This window comes from Apteryx mantelli, chromosome 3, assembly GCF_036417845.1.
Source record: "Apteryx mantelli isolate bAptMan1 chromosome 3, bAptMan1.hap1, whole genome shotgun sequence".
NCBI lineage: Eukaryota > Metazoa > Chordata > Aves > Apterygiformes > Apterygidae > Apteryx > Apteryx mantelli.
In genome coordinates, this window is record NC_089980.1 from 138,188,613 (window position 1) to 138,205,491 (window position 16,879).

The 16,879-nt window shown below is 46.7% G+C and overlaps 1 protein-coding gene across 2 annotated transcripts in view; it reads left to right on the forward strand.

Annotated features, from left to right (window-relative positions):
• Positions 1-16,879, forward strand: part of ELP3 (elongator acetyltransferase complex subunit 3) — a 91,340-nt gene extending 74,461 nt beyond the window's left edge. For both annotated transcript variants that reach the window (XM_067294453.1, XM_067294454.1), the window contains one exon: positions 16,475-16,879. In XM_067294453.1, the coding sequence (XP_067150554.1) occupies positions 16,475-16,551 (77 nt within the window). In that variant the 3' untranslated portion in view covers positions 16,552-16,879. The remainder of the gene's footprint in view (positions 1-16,474) is intronic.

Here is a 16,879-nt window from a genome sequence, read left to right on the forward strand (position 1 = left end):
TCCATTAGGGTCTCACTCCTTAGAAGCCCCTTTCTTTCATGGCAGAGCATGTTAGCTGTCAGAGCCAATTTTCCTTTTCTCCAGGCTCCTCAGAGGACTTCAGACATAATCTTATCTCCTCTTACTCTGCTTGCTTCCTTTCGCACATATAAACTAGTCAATACTCTTAATTTAAAAAAAAAACAAAATTATTTCACTTCCCTAGAGATGCACGTCTCCTTCGTTAAGTCAGGTGTCATGTCTTGTACTTGCCCATTTCTCGCTAAACCTCTTTCCCCTTTGGGGCTGATTCAGTGGCATATTTCAGTGTGAAGTATTCACATTTTTATGTTCTGTATCAGGCAGTGCTGTGAAATAACTCGATACAAACATATAAATGGGAGACAAGTGAGTAATTCATGATTGCCTCCTGATTAAGATCAGTAGGACCATAATGATCAGTTTGGGGTGACTGATCCCAACATCTTTCTTCTAAACATACTGCAACAGTCAGGAATCCACAATCACAAAGCCGTGAATAGAAATTAAACTAATACCACCTATTCTCTGTAGTCTCCACGAGAGATAAAATGGTTTATTATAGTTGGTGACTCATCTCCCAGTCTGTTGGTACTGCTTGAGCACGCTGTCTCATGTGTTTAAGGAAACTGTGCTACTCTTGCCTTTGCCTTTTGCAGTTGCGGGTAAAAAGGAGGTTTGGAACTTTCTAAAAGTAAAAGCGATGCATCATACCAGCGTTAAATTCAGCTACAATGAACAACATATTAAGGGGAGAGCAACTGAGCTGGCATATAAATCAGAGGTAAAGCTTCAGGACACATTCAATGGTACTCTAAAGCATCTAATTTGCTCATGTAAATAGCCTCTTGGTCAGCCTGGAAGTAATAAATTACTTGAGTAATCAGTGTCTCATAGTTCATATCGGGTGTTGATTCCCGGGCTGCCTCGGAGGCTGCTGGCTGTGCTCGGGAGACCTGAGCACTAGACTCGGAAGCGTTGCTGGGAGGATGGAGGGGTTTGGTAGGGCTCCTGGGAGTTTTGCTTCCAGTGCTGGTTGGTTATTTTTAGAAACACCGTTCTTAGTAGCCGTAATAAGAGAAGGAAGAGGCCCAAGATCAGTGGAAATACGGGAATGTTAGCAAACTGACTTTCTCATGCTTCCCTGCTTCAAATTGATGGCCTTTGGAGGAATAAAACCAAACCAATTCTGCAAGGGGTTTTTGGTAGGAAGCTTTTTTTCTTAATATAACTCTTTGTTTGTAAGATCTTTTATGGCCATGTAGGCTAACTTCTGCATAATGCAGACTAGAGGCTTTCACCTACCTTGCATCTGCCCTGTTTGAGCATATGTTTTGGAAAGAGGAGACCTGTCTTGATTTGCTAAGGCTTTGCACATATGGACAGTGTGCACATCCCTAGGTGGTGCTTCTTCCAGTGTTAACTCCCTCCTCGTTATTTTGCTTTTTTTACATTCTGAAACTCTGATGGGGTCAGGGTATGTATCCTTCTCTCTGTTCAGTGCATACTTTCTGTAGCAGTGGATGCTCCATCAAGTTTTTTGTGTTTTCATCTGCAGGAGCTTTCCTTAGAGCAGGCAGAGAGCGAGCCAGCAGAAAGACAGACCTTGCAGGAAATCCAGAGGGCAGGGGTTGAATGTGTGCAGTTACCTTCTTTGTGCTTCTTCCTTCAAAACCCCTTCTCCCCTGTGTGGACCCGGACCACCCCCTATTTTCTAAAAACCCCAAAACTTAAAAAAAAGAAAAGAAAAAAAGAAAAAAAAAAGCAAATTCTGAAATTAGATTAGGCAAGTGGTATATAGAAATCAGCTTCGTGAAGAAATGAGGGCGATTGCCCTACTAGTGACTTGTGCCACACAGCGGTGTAAAGAGCATTGAATCAAACTGCAAGCCATAGCCGTTTTCAGGGATTTAGAAATAAATACGGTTCTCTTGCCTGGGAATCTTCCTCTCTGACCTGCAGTGTTCTTGCACTGCCCACAAGTGGTCGTGCGCCTTGTCAAGGCAGCATGGCGGGTAAGGGCGTCAAGCTCGTTCTCATTCTTATGACAGCCTTAGCACCAGGGTGCTTTGAACCTCCTCTCTGGAGACCGTTACAGAAAGACTAACGCTTTCTGTCCGGTTCACCAGTTTCAGCCTGTGTTCTGCATCTCGTCAGCTGGGATCGCCCTGGCCAGAGCAGGGTAAGGACTTCTCCCTGTGTCAAGAGTCGAGACGCTTGTGAGACAGCTCCCAGATTTTTCTTTTCGAGCACGTACAAACCAGGGCTGTATAAATGAATGCCATCAGTTCCTGTACTTCTTCAGAGTACATTAATTTGCACTCCTAGGGAAAGAAGAGAAAAAAAATCTGAGTTTCCCAGCAGACTCCTTCCAAAGCAGTTTGTTCTCCCTGCTGTTCTTGGAGTAAACAGGGTTTGGCTGAACGTGTCTTCTCGTAACAAGTCTCTTTGTTCTTAGAGATGTTTAATTTGTGGACAGCAAAGGAAAAGGTGCGGCAGGATTTAACGGGGTTGCTGTAACTTACTGCTGTAGTACCTAAAGCACGCAAGGTTACTTTCGAACAAAGGAGAATCGGAGGTCTCCTGCATCAAGCACCCAAGAGTCATCGCAGGCAATGAACCGGCGAATGATGCACAGAGCAAGCTCGGCTGTAGAGCAGCTGCCTGGTGGTGCCTGGTTAAATATCACTTCATTTGAAGAGGACCGGTGGGAGAACTGCATTTAATTGGCTACGGAAGGAGCGCGTTTGTAAGGAAAGAGGAGCGTTTGCAAGCCAGGTTAGGAAGGGCGTTTGGGGTTTTGGCGGCACAAGAGGAAACTGGGTCATGGATGTGATGGGAAAGGAGAAGAGGCATAGATATTCCAGCTTCGTATTGTGTGTGATGCTCTAGGTACACCTCCGGTGTTTCTGTTATGCAGATTCTCTGAATGCTGTTTTTAAAGCTTGTCCCCTGGATGTTAATGATTGCAAGGTGCTTCCTTCCCCCCACCCCCCCAAAAATGCAATCGAGTATCTGGATTTTGGACCAAACAAAACCGAATCGAGTATTCGCAGCAGCAGGGTGGTTTTGTGGCCTGCTTGCAAGAGTCAGAAGTGTGCTGTCTACTCCTGAGCAGAGGGAGGAGGAGCCCCCCACCACCTAAATCAGAGAGCAAAGTGAAAAAGCCGAGTGGCTTGTTTATCATGAAGTCGTTGCTCATTTAAGGTAATTTTCTGCATGAGTGGTGCCTTTCTACTCTTCTGATGTGAGTAGTATATTAGTATGCAGGCTTGGGTAGCTGAATGGTAGACCCTGGAGGCATCACTCCATTATTCAGAGCTCTGGGGAGGTCTGATCTGAAATGTCTGTTTTTCCATTTTCCAGCATTTGTAATTGCATGTGTGTTTTCTTTGCCTTTTGTTGGTTTTGGGGTTTTTTGTTTTTTTCGCTTTTAGGAAACCTGCTTTAAGTTTGCATCTTTTTTTCCCCTTTAACAAAGCCCTCCCAAACCTAATCACACTAAAACAATTTTAAACGTGTTCCTCCTCTGATGTCCACAAGTCCTTAGGCACTGAAAATGTTAAAAAATAAAAATAATAAAAAAAAGGAATGTTTGAGGCCACCATAGGGTCCCATAACCTGGCTGAATTCATAATTTGCTGCTTCTGTTTTGGGAAATGATAATGCTCGAATTCTGTATTCTGTATTTAGCTTCCCTCCCCCCCCCCTTTTGGAAGGATGATGAATGAAACTTCTGGTCCTTTTTTTACCATTTGAGTTGCAGACCTAGATCTCTGTCTGTCTGTCTGGGGTGGGGTTTTGTGAGCTCTAGGTAGGACTTGAGGCTGTATCTCCCGTTTTGGAGTCTGTAGATCTCGGCGCTTGCTGGGGTCCCCTTTGGGAGTCGGTGAAGAGGGGTTGCGTGCAGTGACTCCAGCAGCTCTTTCCAAGCAGTTTGGGTTTTGTCGGAAACCACAGAGCATTCAGAGGACGGATTTAGGAAAAACAAGAGAGCTCTGCGTTCGTTCCCTGCCTCCTCCCCAGCCCGCGGGGCAAGCACAGCACAGCCGTCGTGCCTGTTGTTCTCGAGTCCGGCTTGCAACAAATTCGCTTCCCGCTGCCTCTGTCAGAAAAATGTGAGTAGGCTGCAGCGGTCAGATCAATATGCCGTTTCGACACCCCCAACAGTGAGTGTCTGGGGAAGAGAGTAAATATCGAGTAAGCAGACAAGCATCATCTTGGCCTCCAGCCCTTTGTCGCCCAAGGGCTCCTTGAATCGGAGCTAGTGTCTTTGTATTTGATAGCCCTCGAGGGATTTTTCTGCCTTGCCAGTCTGTCTGCTTGTAACAACTGATAGCCTCTTCTCCCCATCCCTTTCCATGAGATCTTTATGGCTGGTTGTAACAGCCCACCGTTGCACCTTGAGCTTGGGAGAAGTAATCCTTTGGTCGAGGTGAAGGTGGATAAAGGACAGTCCTCATTTAAAACCTTTCCTGTTGTCTCCTTGAGGGTTCCTATGACTGTTATTTTGACTTGGCTGCTTTATGTCCCATAACTAGACCCTTCTTATCCTAATCCTATAACAAGTACTTCAAACGGTCATGTAGGGACATGCACAATACTGACCCAAAGCAAGATAGTTTGACCTATGTTTTTCACTATAGGTCTTTGGTTTCAGGCAAGTCACAGTTTGAAAGAATTACACTATTTCATTAAAACGGCACCAGTGATAAGTACATGAAATGTAACATATATCAAATTGTGAGCTGTTAGAAGTCCTTCCCCCTCGTAAATGATATAAGCGTAAGGCTCCTGCCATAGTAGGCTTAAACAAATTAATACATTATGGGTCCTTGGTCTTTTTCCTAAGCAGCAATTTGATTGTTCTGATGTCATCCTCCAATTTTGATAATGATGATTTATTTCCAGTAACGATGACCAGAGAGATTCAAATCAGAGCTGTACAATTACTTGAAGTATCTGAAAAATGGAATTACAAGACTGATACCTTTCTCTCTAAAGTACAGAAGTTACACATGCTCCTGAAAAGCACATGCCAGAAATGTTTTCCTACTTCCTTAAGGGCGATTTTGGATAATGTGTATGCTCACCCGGAGAGGGAGACAGCGTCGCGGTCTGGGGCTGGTGGCGGGCTCTGTTCAGTGCTGTTAGCCTTCCCAGCTGGGCTTTGTGCCCGCGGCCACCTCTGCCTTGAGGACCTGGAGCACAACTAGCTGATGCCTGAGCAGCTCTCTGACCAGCCTGTGCCGGCGCATGGTTTCGCAGTAACCAAGCATGAGACATTTGTGCGTCAGCACTTGGCCATGCCCGGGCAGCTGGGCTTTGTCCTGTGCTCCTTCTGGCTCCGAGCACGCTCTGGGCCCTTATGTCCAGCTAGCTCCTCGCCAAGTCCTTGATCTCCTGCTTCTCTCGGTGTGTTGGGGTTATGCCAACATAACCAAACATCTTGCCGTGGCTCCAGGTATAACGTGATTGGGTTTTGTTAGTTTGTTTGTAAAGAATATATTCCCTCCTGCTTCAGGGATAGCCACTGGCTTTCCGTGTGGGTTTCCAGTGGTATCTTCTCCATGAAAACACTAGTTGTACCACCCAGCATTGCTTCTGTGTGCCCTTTGCATGTTCACGTGTCTTCAGTGGGTGAAAGCCACTTTCCTCTAAACCTTACACCACTGGCACGTGCAGAGTCCTCTCGGCACCTGATACCTGTCAGCACAGGGAACTGCCTCCAACTTCGCTTTCTTTGGAGACAACAGAGGTTCTGGCAGTCTCAACACTGGTGGCATTTTGCCGTGACAGTACTTGGCTTATCACTTATCTTACCTTGGTAACCTGAGTCCCACATACAAAGTTAAGATGGGGCTATGCCGGAGTATTCCCTTTATTCTAAGCAGCAAGTATATCGGGGCGTCGGGCAGAGGAACTGAAGGTACCTGACTACCAAGTAGACATCTCCATCCCTGCTTACCTGTCCTGAGTCAGCTGCCAAAGGAGAGGGACAGCACCTTTACACTACCGTGTTGTGCTTAAAGGGCTGGTGTTGAAGAGCATGCTGGTGACAGCAGATGAGCTGGCTCCTTGCTTTAGTGACTCTGGAAGCTGAGATGCCGTAGGTGGGGCTGCTGCCTCCTCCACGGGCAAGTTGGGCCAGCAACACACGGACAAAATGCTTGTGCGTTATAAGACTGCAAATTACTTCTCAAACAGTAAAAGGTAGCTTTCTAAATACAGTGCTCTTGCACGGAGGAGCTTTTTCGACTGCAGTGTGTGCTGTGACGTCTGTCTGTGTTATCTGTTCATGCTGGCGTTAGAAAAGCAGACAAGCTTGGCTGGTACCAACAGGATTGCCTCCTTATCTCTGTCCAGAAGTCGCTTGTTTGAGGGGGCTGGGGATGGGATTGAATTCCCCTATCGCAGGCGCTTGCCCTGTTAAAGCTGAATGCGCTGTTAGTAAGCACCCTTTCCTCTCTCCTTTAAAGTAGACGCGTTTTGTCACCCGTGCCTACGCCGTCTCCGGTAGCCTTCAAACGAGCCTTACCGATAATTTACACGGAGACTGGGGAGGTGTCTGCAGCCGCAGCCAGATCTGCACCAGCACGCCTCATCTTCTGAAGCCGGAGTTTAACGTCTCCCTGCAGCGAGATTTCACTGTAGCCTCGCTGCATGCCGGTGACGTCGCAGCCTTATCGCAGTGGTGTGGAGGTCTGGCACCACCGCTGCTCTCCGCTATAAGCTAATTACTATGCGGCAAGCTGATCACTTCTCCCCCAGACCGGGTTTCTATTTGTGTTCTGTCAAGTGGAAAATTAACATGGACACAGGCCAGGAATGTCTTCTGCCTGAGTGCGCCGGGGCCGAAGGTGGCGACGGGAAAGCAGGATGAATTTCTGAATGGGAGGTGTGTAGGATCAGGTGATGGCGAGCATCGCCAGCTTGTTTCATTAGCCGGCTCATCAGGGAAGTCGAGTAGCCAAAGAAGAGCCGGAGAATAATTGCCCGTAGCGTACACGCAACCGTCATTAACGGCTAATCTATGCTCTTTGTTCAGCTCTGAACTGAACAATATTTCTGCAGAGCAGGTAAGGGGTATTGAGTGCAGATTTTTCAAGGGAGAGGCTGGCTATCTTGAGCTGCATTCGTTCAGTACCTGACACCCTTTCAGAGCCCTTGCGCTAGAGATGCAAACGTAATTGCTGTTCAAGAGACTCCCTGCACTTGCTTTGCTGTTGGAGTCCGGAAGAACATAGGAGCTTTTAGGAATCCTATCAGGAATTTGCAAGAGGGACTACAAAGCAAATGCATGCAAAAATGAGAAGAGATCGTAAAGGGTTTTTTCCCTGGCTAGTCATTCTCACTTCTTGTAGTCAGTAGCGGTATTTTTGGAGTGCTTTGATGCTTTTTATTAGAAATGCATGAGGTAATAACCTCCTTAGGAGCAGCCACCTGAACTACCGAATGTATGTGTTGCTGTTGGGGGGGAACCCAACATCACAGAGATTCCCAGTGGGCATATGGGGATCTTTCTGCTCTTTTCTCACAGTGGTTTCTGTGACCAAAAGTCATTAATACCTGATTTAGTGATCCATGCTATTAAACTGTAAATCAATGGGAGCCTGTTAAGTAGTTCTTCAGTACAGAGACATTATAACATTAATGATCTCTTTCTGGTTTTGGTGAGCAAGATGGGAAGGTCAGAAGAGAATGCTGATTTCTGACCCCTACCTTCCTGCACTGGATAAATACTGAAAGAGATTCCCAAAGTCATGTACTATGGGCGAAAGCTTGCTTTAAGAGCTGATGTAGGATGAATTAGGTGCATAGGTACACTGGGAGACTGTATCCTTCAAGATTGCTGACTGTTTCTTTGGGTTTAAAATCTCTAGCACATAGGAGAGAAAATTGGCTGTGAATTCCTCAGATGCTTGATGAGTCATCCTAAATCCCCAAACTTGCAGTAATACCTTGCCAGATGGGTTGAATTTTCAGCAGCCATCTCTGGAAGAAGCCTCAAGACATTATGTAGCCTGTAGATCTAGACTCTTGCAAACCTTTAACTTGACAGATTTGGGTTTTAGTAGCAGGAACATTTTACTCTCCCTGTCTCTCTCAATGCCTGGTGGCCACACTAGTAGTAGCACTTCATTAAATTGTAAGAGAAACTGTGGTATTAACTTGTAAATATTTAATTTTGCTTGGTTTAGAGTCAAAAGATCTGTTAACTCTGGCTTCATCTGTCAGAACTAAAGGCAGCGTTGGCTTGGTGGCTTTCGTTCTCCTGGAAGTGAAGTCTCTCAGTGCAGCTGCTTTTGGACAGGCCTGTTTAGTCATTAATGAAATATTGCCTCTATAATAAAGAGATCAATGAGATGTAATCTCACCATCTGGAAGCTCCAGGATGGTTCTTAACTGATTTTTAAATGACAAAGTCTGCGAATACAATGAAGGCATCTCCTGTGTGCTAAGTAACACCCCAAAAGTGGAAAGCTGCAAAATCAGTTCTTTAATTCTACCATTAGATTTTACCTCATTGTTTTTATAAAAATTTATATTGGTGACAGTCTTGGTTTTGAGATTTTTGCCTTAAGAACACACTAGAAAATCCCAGAGTGATCCGTTTGTTAACATTACAAAGCTTTTGCTCCGGTTTTCCTTGTTAGCTGGGTACTCTTACCAGCAAACAAATTCTTCAATGTTATAAGATAAGCGAAAATACAGTATATCTGCTTTGTTGCAGTGAAACTTCACGATTGGTTTCCTAACCTATTCTGCCAAGATAACGTAATCCTTAGATCCTTAGTTATTTTGTTCGCTTAAATCAGCAGTGTATAAAGAGCAAGTTGTAAAAGGGAAGAATAAAGGTCTCCCTTGCTGTTTAAGCGGTGTTTCTGCCTTCTTGTTCATCAAGCAGAAGAGCTGGCCACAACCTGGGGAGAAGATCAGCTTTATTAGAAGGGGATGGCGTCTCTCTGCCTTTGCATCAAATCCAGAGTGTTCATTAAAACATGAGTTTTCAGAGCAGGGATTGGATGGGCGGAGGGGGAAAGGGGATGCTAATGCTACGCAGGGCTTGTTGCTTGTGGGTTCAAAAATAATCCAGTCTCGAATTTGAGAGCCATCGCTGTTTTGTAGTTAAAGGACCTATGTGAAGGGAGGTGGTGAGCTGGTTAAGGGAGACCCAGGGTTCAAAACTGTCTTTTATCGCTGGCTTAGTTTGTGATTTCGGACAAATTATCCAGCTGCTTGGGATCTCGGCTCTTCTTCTGGAACGTGGTGATGACGGTACCTGCTAGACGGAGGTGTTGTGAAAATGATACTTTAAGAAGTATGGGGAGCAATCTTTGCAGGAAGAAAGCACAACTCTCATTTGACAGTCACAAAAAATATAGACAGGGTTTCAGGTGCAGATTTCTCTTTCGGGTTCAACAAAAAGCAGCATCCAAACTAAATGCAGGGTTGGGCACAATTGCTGTTAGCGAGTTTAATTCTGTTACTCATTTGGGCCTTACCAGAGGAATGATTATGAAAAGCTTCAGACCCAGTGGTATTAACAATTATGTAAGTACATACAAAAGATATGTCTAAATCACAGCTCTAGCTGTGATGCTGATTAGCTCTTTATTGTTGCTTCAGCAGAAGGAGGTCATGAAATACTGAACTTTTCTCATCCCAGGTTTTCATCCCTTCAGAGATCCTTGTGGGCACGGTGGCAGAACTGCTGTGCCGGCAGAACGCTTCAGACTCCAGAGCTGTAACATGCTTACGAGCACAAAATCCTTTAAAATATTGAAAAGAATTTCCAGTACTCATTTTTTAGAGCAGAATTATTGAAATACAAATATTTTCAGAGAACTTTATTAAAGAAAAAAAAAATTATCCCCACTTTCCATTAGTATTGTCTGGATTATGTTGTCTGAGGACTGCCAGAACATTAGTAGTTCTCAGTATTTCTCAGCAGGAATCTGTTGTGACCATATCTGTGTTTTACTCTCTGTGCTAATTTGAAAATTAGCATCATAAAAAAAAAAAAAGCATCATATTTGTAATATATTGGGTAACATTTCCAAAAGCCCCTAATTCTAATTTTCAGAGGTTTTTAACTCCCAGTATCTTTAGGAACTTTGGAGAAATGAGTTGCCAATTATCTAACTTAAAAAAAAAAAAATCTTTGCTGACTTTAGTTATTGATCTAGGGACTGTTCATTGGCTTCTTAATTTAACAACTTTAGTTCTGATTGCTCTGAAGTGCTTAGGTTTTCTCAGTCGATGCTAAGAGTGTTGGTTTTTTCCATTTCCTTGGTGCTGATAAGGGTTTTTTGGTTATCTCAGATCCTTTGGCTTTTTCCCATTGTTACTGTGCTTTGCGGTTGGTTGTTCGTGATTCATGTGAAACAGCCTCATGTTTTCCCTAAAGATAAAACAGTGTTGTGAAAACTGTAAATACCAAACCAAACTAATCAGAGGTCATAGATGGATATTATGTGTGTTCTGAGCTCATACATCATTTTGGAAATGTGTGTTTTTAGGTTAGTTTCCAATACACATGATAGATGAGATGGTTTTCTCTCATGTTTCTTTGGGTTGTGTTTGACCTTCACCGGGAGCTGGAACGCGCTGTTAAATCAAATAGGTTTGTTCTGAGAGAGCAACAGGTAGAAGTGAATCAGTTGGTTCCTTCCTTGCATTGCTTTCACAGCCGGAATCTGAGAATTTGTCCACCTGATGCTGGACGCTGTGGAGGCAGGACTGGAGAGAAGGCCACAGGGATCTCACGTTCCTACCATTCATATGTATTTGAAGCCGTATTTTTGAGCATTCCTTATATAAGTAGTTCCTACCAACTTTAAGAACAAGGAAACCCGAGGAAAGGTTAGTTCCAGGGCAGGCTTTGGGCGCTTGCTTGAGTGGTTGCCAGCTGACATAAAATGCCACTTTGCTTTGAAATCCTTCATGAAATCTAGCTTTTGAATAGCCGTGAATTTCGCTACAAGGCATTTGTTTGAAAGCTAGCAAAGTCGTCTTAGACTTCGTGAAGGTCAAAGCAAGAAGCATAATGAAAAATCTGAAACTTATGTTTTAGCAGCAGCCTAGTGTCTCCACCAGCACTCATGGAAGGAGTCGTGTTTGCTCACTTGCCCCTGACATCATGCTCCAAGTCATCTGACCCCAAATCCTGAGAGACTATAAAACGTGAGCTTTGTGATCTCTGAAGAACGACCTTTGAATACTTTGGCAGTGTCAGTCTGGTCATGGGAAGTGTGCTTGGACCAAGGGGATTCTCTCAGAGCTTTTGCTTTCTTTGGTTGCTCTTTTAGGTGTACTTAAAAGGCAGATATTTATGGTCTCTCCAGCAGAAGTGGCTTCCAAGCCCCCTGTCCAACTCTATGAAATCTGTCTCTTACTGATGTCTATGGAAATTCTGCACATGACTGGGGAAGCATTTTTTGCTTTCTTTTCCATGCCTTTTTGAAACCAAAAGTTATATTGCAGCTAGAGCAGAACATTCCCTTTGTAGAGCCCTACAGTGCTCAGCAGCTCCATGGCAGTCAAGGAGGGAACATCCTTCCTAATATCAAAAGAAGCAGCCTCAACCATCCCAAATCCCAGAGGCTGGGTGGAGATTCACTGCTGATTCTGGGTGAAATTCTTGGTGTTTTGATAAATGTAGCATTTTCCTGTCCTGTTGCCTGCACTAACCAAGTGCCCTTTTCTCAGCACTTCTGCAGGAAAGTCCTACTTGACAGAGGTCCTATGGAGAATTGGGATGTCCCCACTGTGAGCCCAGGGCTCTTTGGTCCTAAGGCAAAAAACTGCACAAGTTAGTTATTCCTGCAAAACTCTGAAGAGGTTTCGCTGTCACCAGTTGCAGCTGGCACGTTAATGGATTGAGGCAATTTGGAAAGTTCAGCTGACTCAGGTTCACTGCCTTATAGTTCCTTGCACATAGGGCTCCTCTAACGGTTTCTAAGAAATATTTTGAGGGGGAAGGAAGCTGTGAGACATCATATATGCATTGATTGTGCTTCTTTAGAAGAGATTTCAGCTGTTGCCGAAAGACGTGGAGGCCTGTGTACAGATAATTCTCTTGTGATCCTCGGTAAGTCTCCACTGTGGAAATTTTATGAACTTTTAGGAGCTCTTTAATGATCCTGAAAACAATCTCATTTTCACTTAGTTCTGTGACTGGTGAGCCATGGCAAAGGAATCTTTGAGGATACTTGGCCTTAGGTGCTGCATTGCAATATCCTGGTGTGGCAGGGTTGAGTCAGAAGAGTTTATTTATGGGCTCTGCACAGAAAAGGTCACTGGCAGGGGGTTTGCAATGAAATCTGATTTCCACCTTCCTCTGGGTCGCTATCCTGTACTCACTGCTTTTCCTTCTGAGCTGAAAGAGCGTTTAACCCTGACACAGTGGTCATCTATTTTCTCTGTCTCCTGCTGCAGACAGATTTGATTTTTTTTTTTTTTTTGAAGTTCAATTTTGCAGTTTAAACATTATGGTAAAAAGCCAACTTTGGGGTTTTATCAGTGGGATTCACCATTATTCAGACTTCCAACAGATGAGAACAAAAGACTGTTAAATTAACCAGAAGCCGTTGCCAGAAAATGTGTAATTTGAAGATTGCAGTGAGGGACGCTTCCAAAAACCCCCAGCTGGCCTGTGACCGTGGGTTTCTGTCCAGGCAGGTGTGATCAAAGCCCTGTCCCTTCGACCAAACCAGTGCTGGTGAATCTGGCAGCGGTGGTTTGAATACAACCTCACGTCCCGGCATTTGGAGGGGGTCACTGCCCTTCGGACTTAGGGACAGCTGAGACGAACGCAGGCATGGGTGCGGGTCCCGTTTAGCCTTTCTGCTGTAGGGGCAGGACTTTTGGCCAAAGGGCCCGTGGGTGGCTCTGTAGGTGGTAACACCTTACCTGCCAGGCGCTTGTTTTAGTGCAGGCAAGTGAGACCTGGCATCCAGCCGGGTTTTGTTGCAGTCTGAGAGGCTTTTGGCCTTACTCTTTCAATTTTGGATGATGCTGTTTCTTTTCGCTGGAAGGTGCAAGCGTGACTTTGAGCGAAGGGAAGACTCCTGTCTGACCAGGTTCTTGTGGCCTGCCAGCTGCTGGGTGCAGCCAGCTGGTGTTTGCTGTGAATGAGGGCAGCAAAGATCCATGAAGAGAAGAGAACTTGTGTTGTCAAGACCTTCCTTTCAGGCACACTTAACGGACAAGTATTGGGTGCATCTTAGGCGTTATGGATTGCTTCTCCAACCCTTACCCTAATATGAAGTGTGAGCAGATGAAATGGCACGTTGTTTTAATAGCTGTAGCTTTGATTTTTCTTGCCGCTACACGTGCCCAGAAGCCAGCCGTATTTTCCTGCTACTTTGTTTGTTACCTTCAACGGTTTGGAATTCACATTTGCACAAAGTTGTGATAAGTTCAGAATAGAGATGACTATTTCATTAGTGAACACGAATTCCTTCTGCCTGATTTATAGCCAGTTATTAGTGTCCCGCAGATCTCTTGTTCCATTTAGCAGTGCCTACTGCGTTACACTCTGCACATCGAGGAGGAAGGCTGTGGCTCGTTTCTGGCCGTATGCCTGCTTTTAATTCCATGTTTCAGCACCCTATTTCTTTTCCAGTTATGCCATGCTGCTCTCAAAACAACCTTCCTCTGTTCTGGCTGCGATTTCCCTGATATGCTTTGATTACAAAGAGATGCCTTCGTACTAGAGGCGTCCCGATGAGTATCGGAGGCTGCGTTTGTTAGCCTTTCGGTTCAGAGCGGCAGAGAGGGGGTCGGCAGTGAAACCCGCGCTCATCCATGCCTGCTGCCCATCGGGTTGGCTCGCAGAGAGATTTTGGTGCATTTCAGCAAGGTTCCTTTTGGAGGAAACCGAACCGTGAGCTTTGCTCCGGCTGCAGATTAAACACACCCCACCCTCTGAAAGGGGCAGAGAGGTCTGAATGGATGACCAGCTCTTTGGCCGTCTTCCAACCGTGCATGTGGTGGGGCCATCTAGTCTGAAGTAAACGCCCCAGTTGCATACAGTGTAGGTGTATGGGCTTGAGCACCAAGTGCTTCAATCTACTGATCTCCTGTTGAGCCAAATTAGACTGTAAGCAGTCTGCCTAGCTGGCTTGTACCTCCGCACCTACTTGCTTTCCCCTGCTTCCAGATTTAAATGCTGCCACTGTACCGTGACCAGCCTGCCCCATTACGCCGTAGCAGGATGAAGTCTCTCGCGTGGATGAGCTCTGCCTTCTGCGCAGTCCCCTTGTAAGCAACAGATTTCTGCCTCTCTCTCCTCATTATCATTTAATCCAGGCATTGAATTCCCAGGTCCGTTATGGGCTGATGGTAGAGGTGTTGTGGCAGCTTCTCTATTATCCTGTACACTTGGCTTCCACGCTTGAATGCAATGGCTGCTTCTTGAGATGATCTTGGTGAGGGCTTTCCCCATCAAAACAGGTAGCTTCCTGCGTCAGAAACACTCCTCGGTGTTGGAGCTAGTGAGACGTCCCAGATCGGCCTGCACGTGTAGCCCGCAGCTTGAGGAGTCCCTGCTTCGTCTTCTCATAAGACCTTCCTGCTGAAGGACTGTAGTTCTGTGCAAGAAGTCACTGCCGTGAGCACGGCTGAGATGACGACTGAGACGCTTCGGAGGCAGCACTGTGTGGGACCCCTGGGGCGCAGGGCCGGCCAACTGCATCATCAGTCGTGTTAATGACTTGAACCCGTTGCCCTCAAACGAGGAAGAGTTAGCGCTTAACTAGCACCGCTTAATAGCTCTGAGATTAATGGAGGCAGCACATAATGCTCCGACACAACCTAAATTACCTTCTTTTAAAAATCCACCCATATTCCAGGAGCTTTAGTAAAAAGGGGGAGGCTTAAATAACTCTGGTCAAGGTGTTTTTAAAACAATCAGCTGAATTACTCCACTATCCCTCAGTTCCGAGAGGATTGTTCTTTAGGTTTCCCTCATCCTTTTAACCAAATTGTTGGTTAAATTTTGGGCCGCTGATGGGGTGGCTCTGTTTTGCGAGCAAAACCTGTATGCCATATCCCAGCATCTCTGCTACCGAACCCAGAGGATGTTTTTTCGGCAAGATGCTGCCAAAGGTGGTGGTTTACACAAGGCCAGAGATGCCAGCTCTCCCGGGCAGAGATCAGGGAGAGGGGAGCGGAGGTCTGGGCAGTTGCCTTGCGTTCGGCTTCGTCTTCGGGCTCACCCCTCAGCTTAGCGAATTTGGTGTTCTTTGGCCGTGATTTTTCAAGCTCTTCTCCACTTGAGTTGGAACGAGGAGCATGAGTGCTTTTGGGGCCTGGGTTTTGGGCGTCTCAGTTTCTGTATCTCAAATTAACGTTAGGCTGCTCTAAGCCATTGGCCCAGGGGTTTGGCTGGAGCGGAGGTGCAGAAGCAGGCTGGTAGCTATTGCGAGGCCAGTTCAGGAGATGCATTACAGCTCTCTTAAACAAGTCTGTCAAAGCAGCGATAGCTCAAGACGAGTTGCTCTATCGGTGTGCGGGTGGGGGAGGAAGGGGTTACAAGCCGGACGGGGTCACTGTACGCGGGCGATGCAGCCGATTCCTGGAGAGCCATTTGCAAGCGCCACAGTTTCCAGGAACCCGCCGCGGGGATGAGATCGGAGGTAAGAGGGGCTGCTTTTCTTCATGCCGAGCCGTGTCCTCTCTGTCCTTCTGTCCCCATCCACCAGCTGCGCTGACAATGGTGCCGCGACGTTGAGCTCTTCCTCCCTCCTCCCGCTCCCGATGACTAATGTCTGCATCTGTGAGTGATTAGATAAGGTGAGGGGGATGGCTGCCGTAATGGACCTGTCCTCCTGCAGGATGCTGCCCGCGCGGCAGCGTTTGCCCCCGGAGCTGGGCTTACCCGGAGCTCAGACGCTGCGGGCTCTCGTTGAGAGAGGAAGGAGGGGGAAGAGGCGGTTTAAGAACCGAGGCGCTCGGAGCCTTCGCTTTCGACGAGGAAATTGGATTGCGACCGCGGAGCCCACTCGTATAGCTGAAGTGGAGCTGAGCTCATTTCTGGGAGCGGCTGGCTGGCACTCGCTGGGGTCTAGAGCCCTTCAGTTCCTGGTAACGGTGCCTGCAGCTGGGCCGCCTGCTCTTGAGAGCCTGCCTTTGGGTTTCGTCGTACCCGGGCTGCTCTGACCTCCCCGTTCCCGGACACGGTACGCCGCTCTTCTCCTCTCACTTCCTGCAGCCGCTTTAGGGCGAGCAAGGGGCGCTCCCCGTGCCGCATCGCCGCTCTGCGCGCGTCAAGGGAGGACTAGGTTGCTCTGAGGTCCTGAAATGGCTTCAGTCCTGGGCTGCGTGGGTCTGCCGAGGTCCTTTCACGCTAAACACCCCTCCTGCGGAAGTGACTTTCCTGGCCAGCCCTGGCTTCTCAGACCGGTTTGTTGGCACACTGATTTAGGCTTTTTTGTCGTTGCTCTCGCAGGTGTCGGCACGAGGAACTACTACAGGAAGATCGGCTACGAGCTGGAAGGGCCTTACATGGTGAAAAGGCTGGACTGACCCCCGGTGAGGTCCTCGGCCCCTGCCAACCGTTGGGAGAAGAAGATAGGAGGCTCCTCTTGGAAAGAAAGCTCAAGGCGACGGATGCAAGCCGAAAACCAAAGCCTGCCAGCTGGAAGGTCCTTGCTTCTGCCAGATGGGCCGTGTCCTCACAGAATCACAGAATCGCTGAGGTTGGAAGGGACCTCTGGAGATCATCTAGTCCAACCCCCCTGCTCAAGCAGGGTCACCTAGAGCACATTGCACAGGATTGCATCCAGGCGGCTTTTGAATATCTCCAGAGAAGGAGACTCCACCACCTCTCGGGGCAACCTGTTCCAGTGCTCTG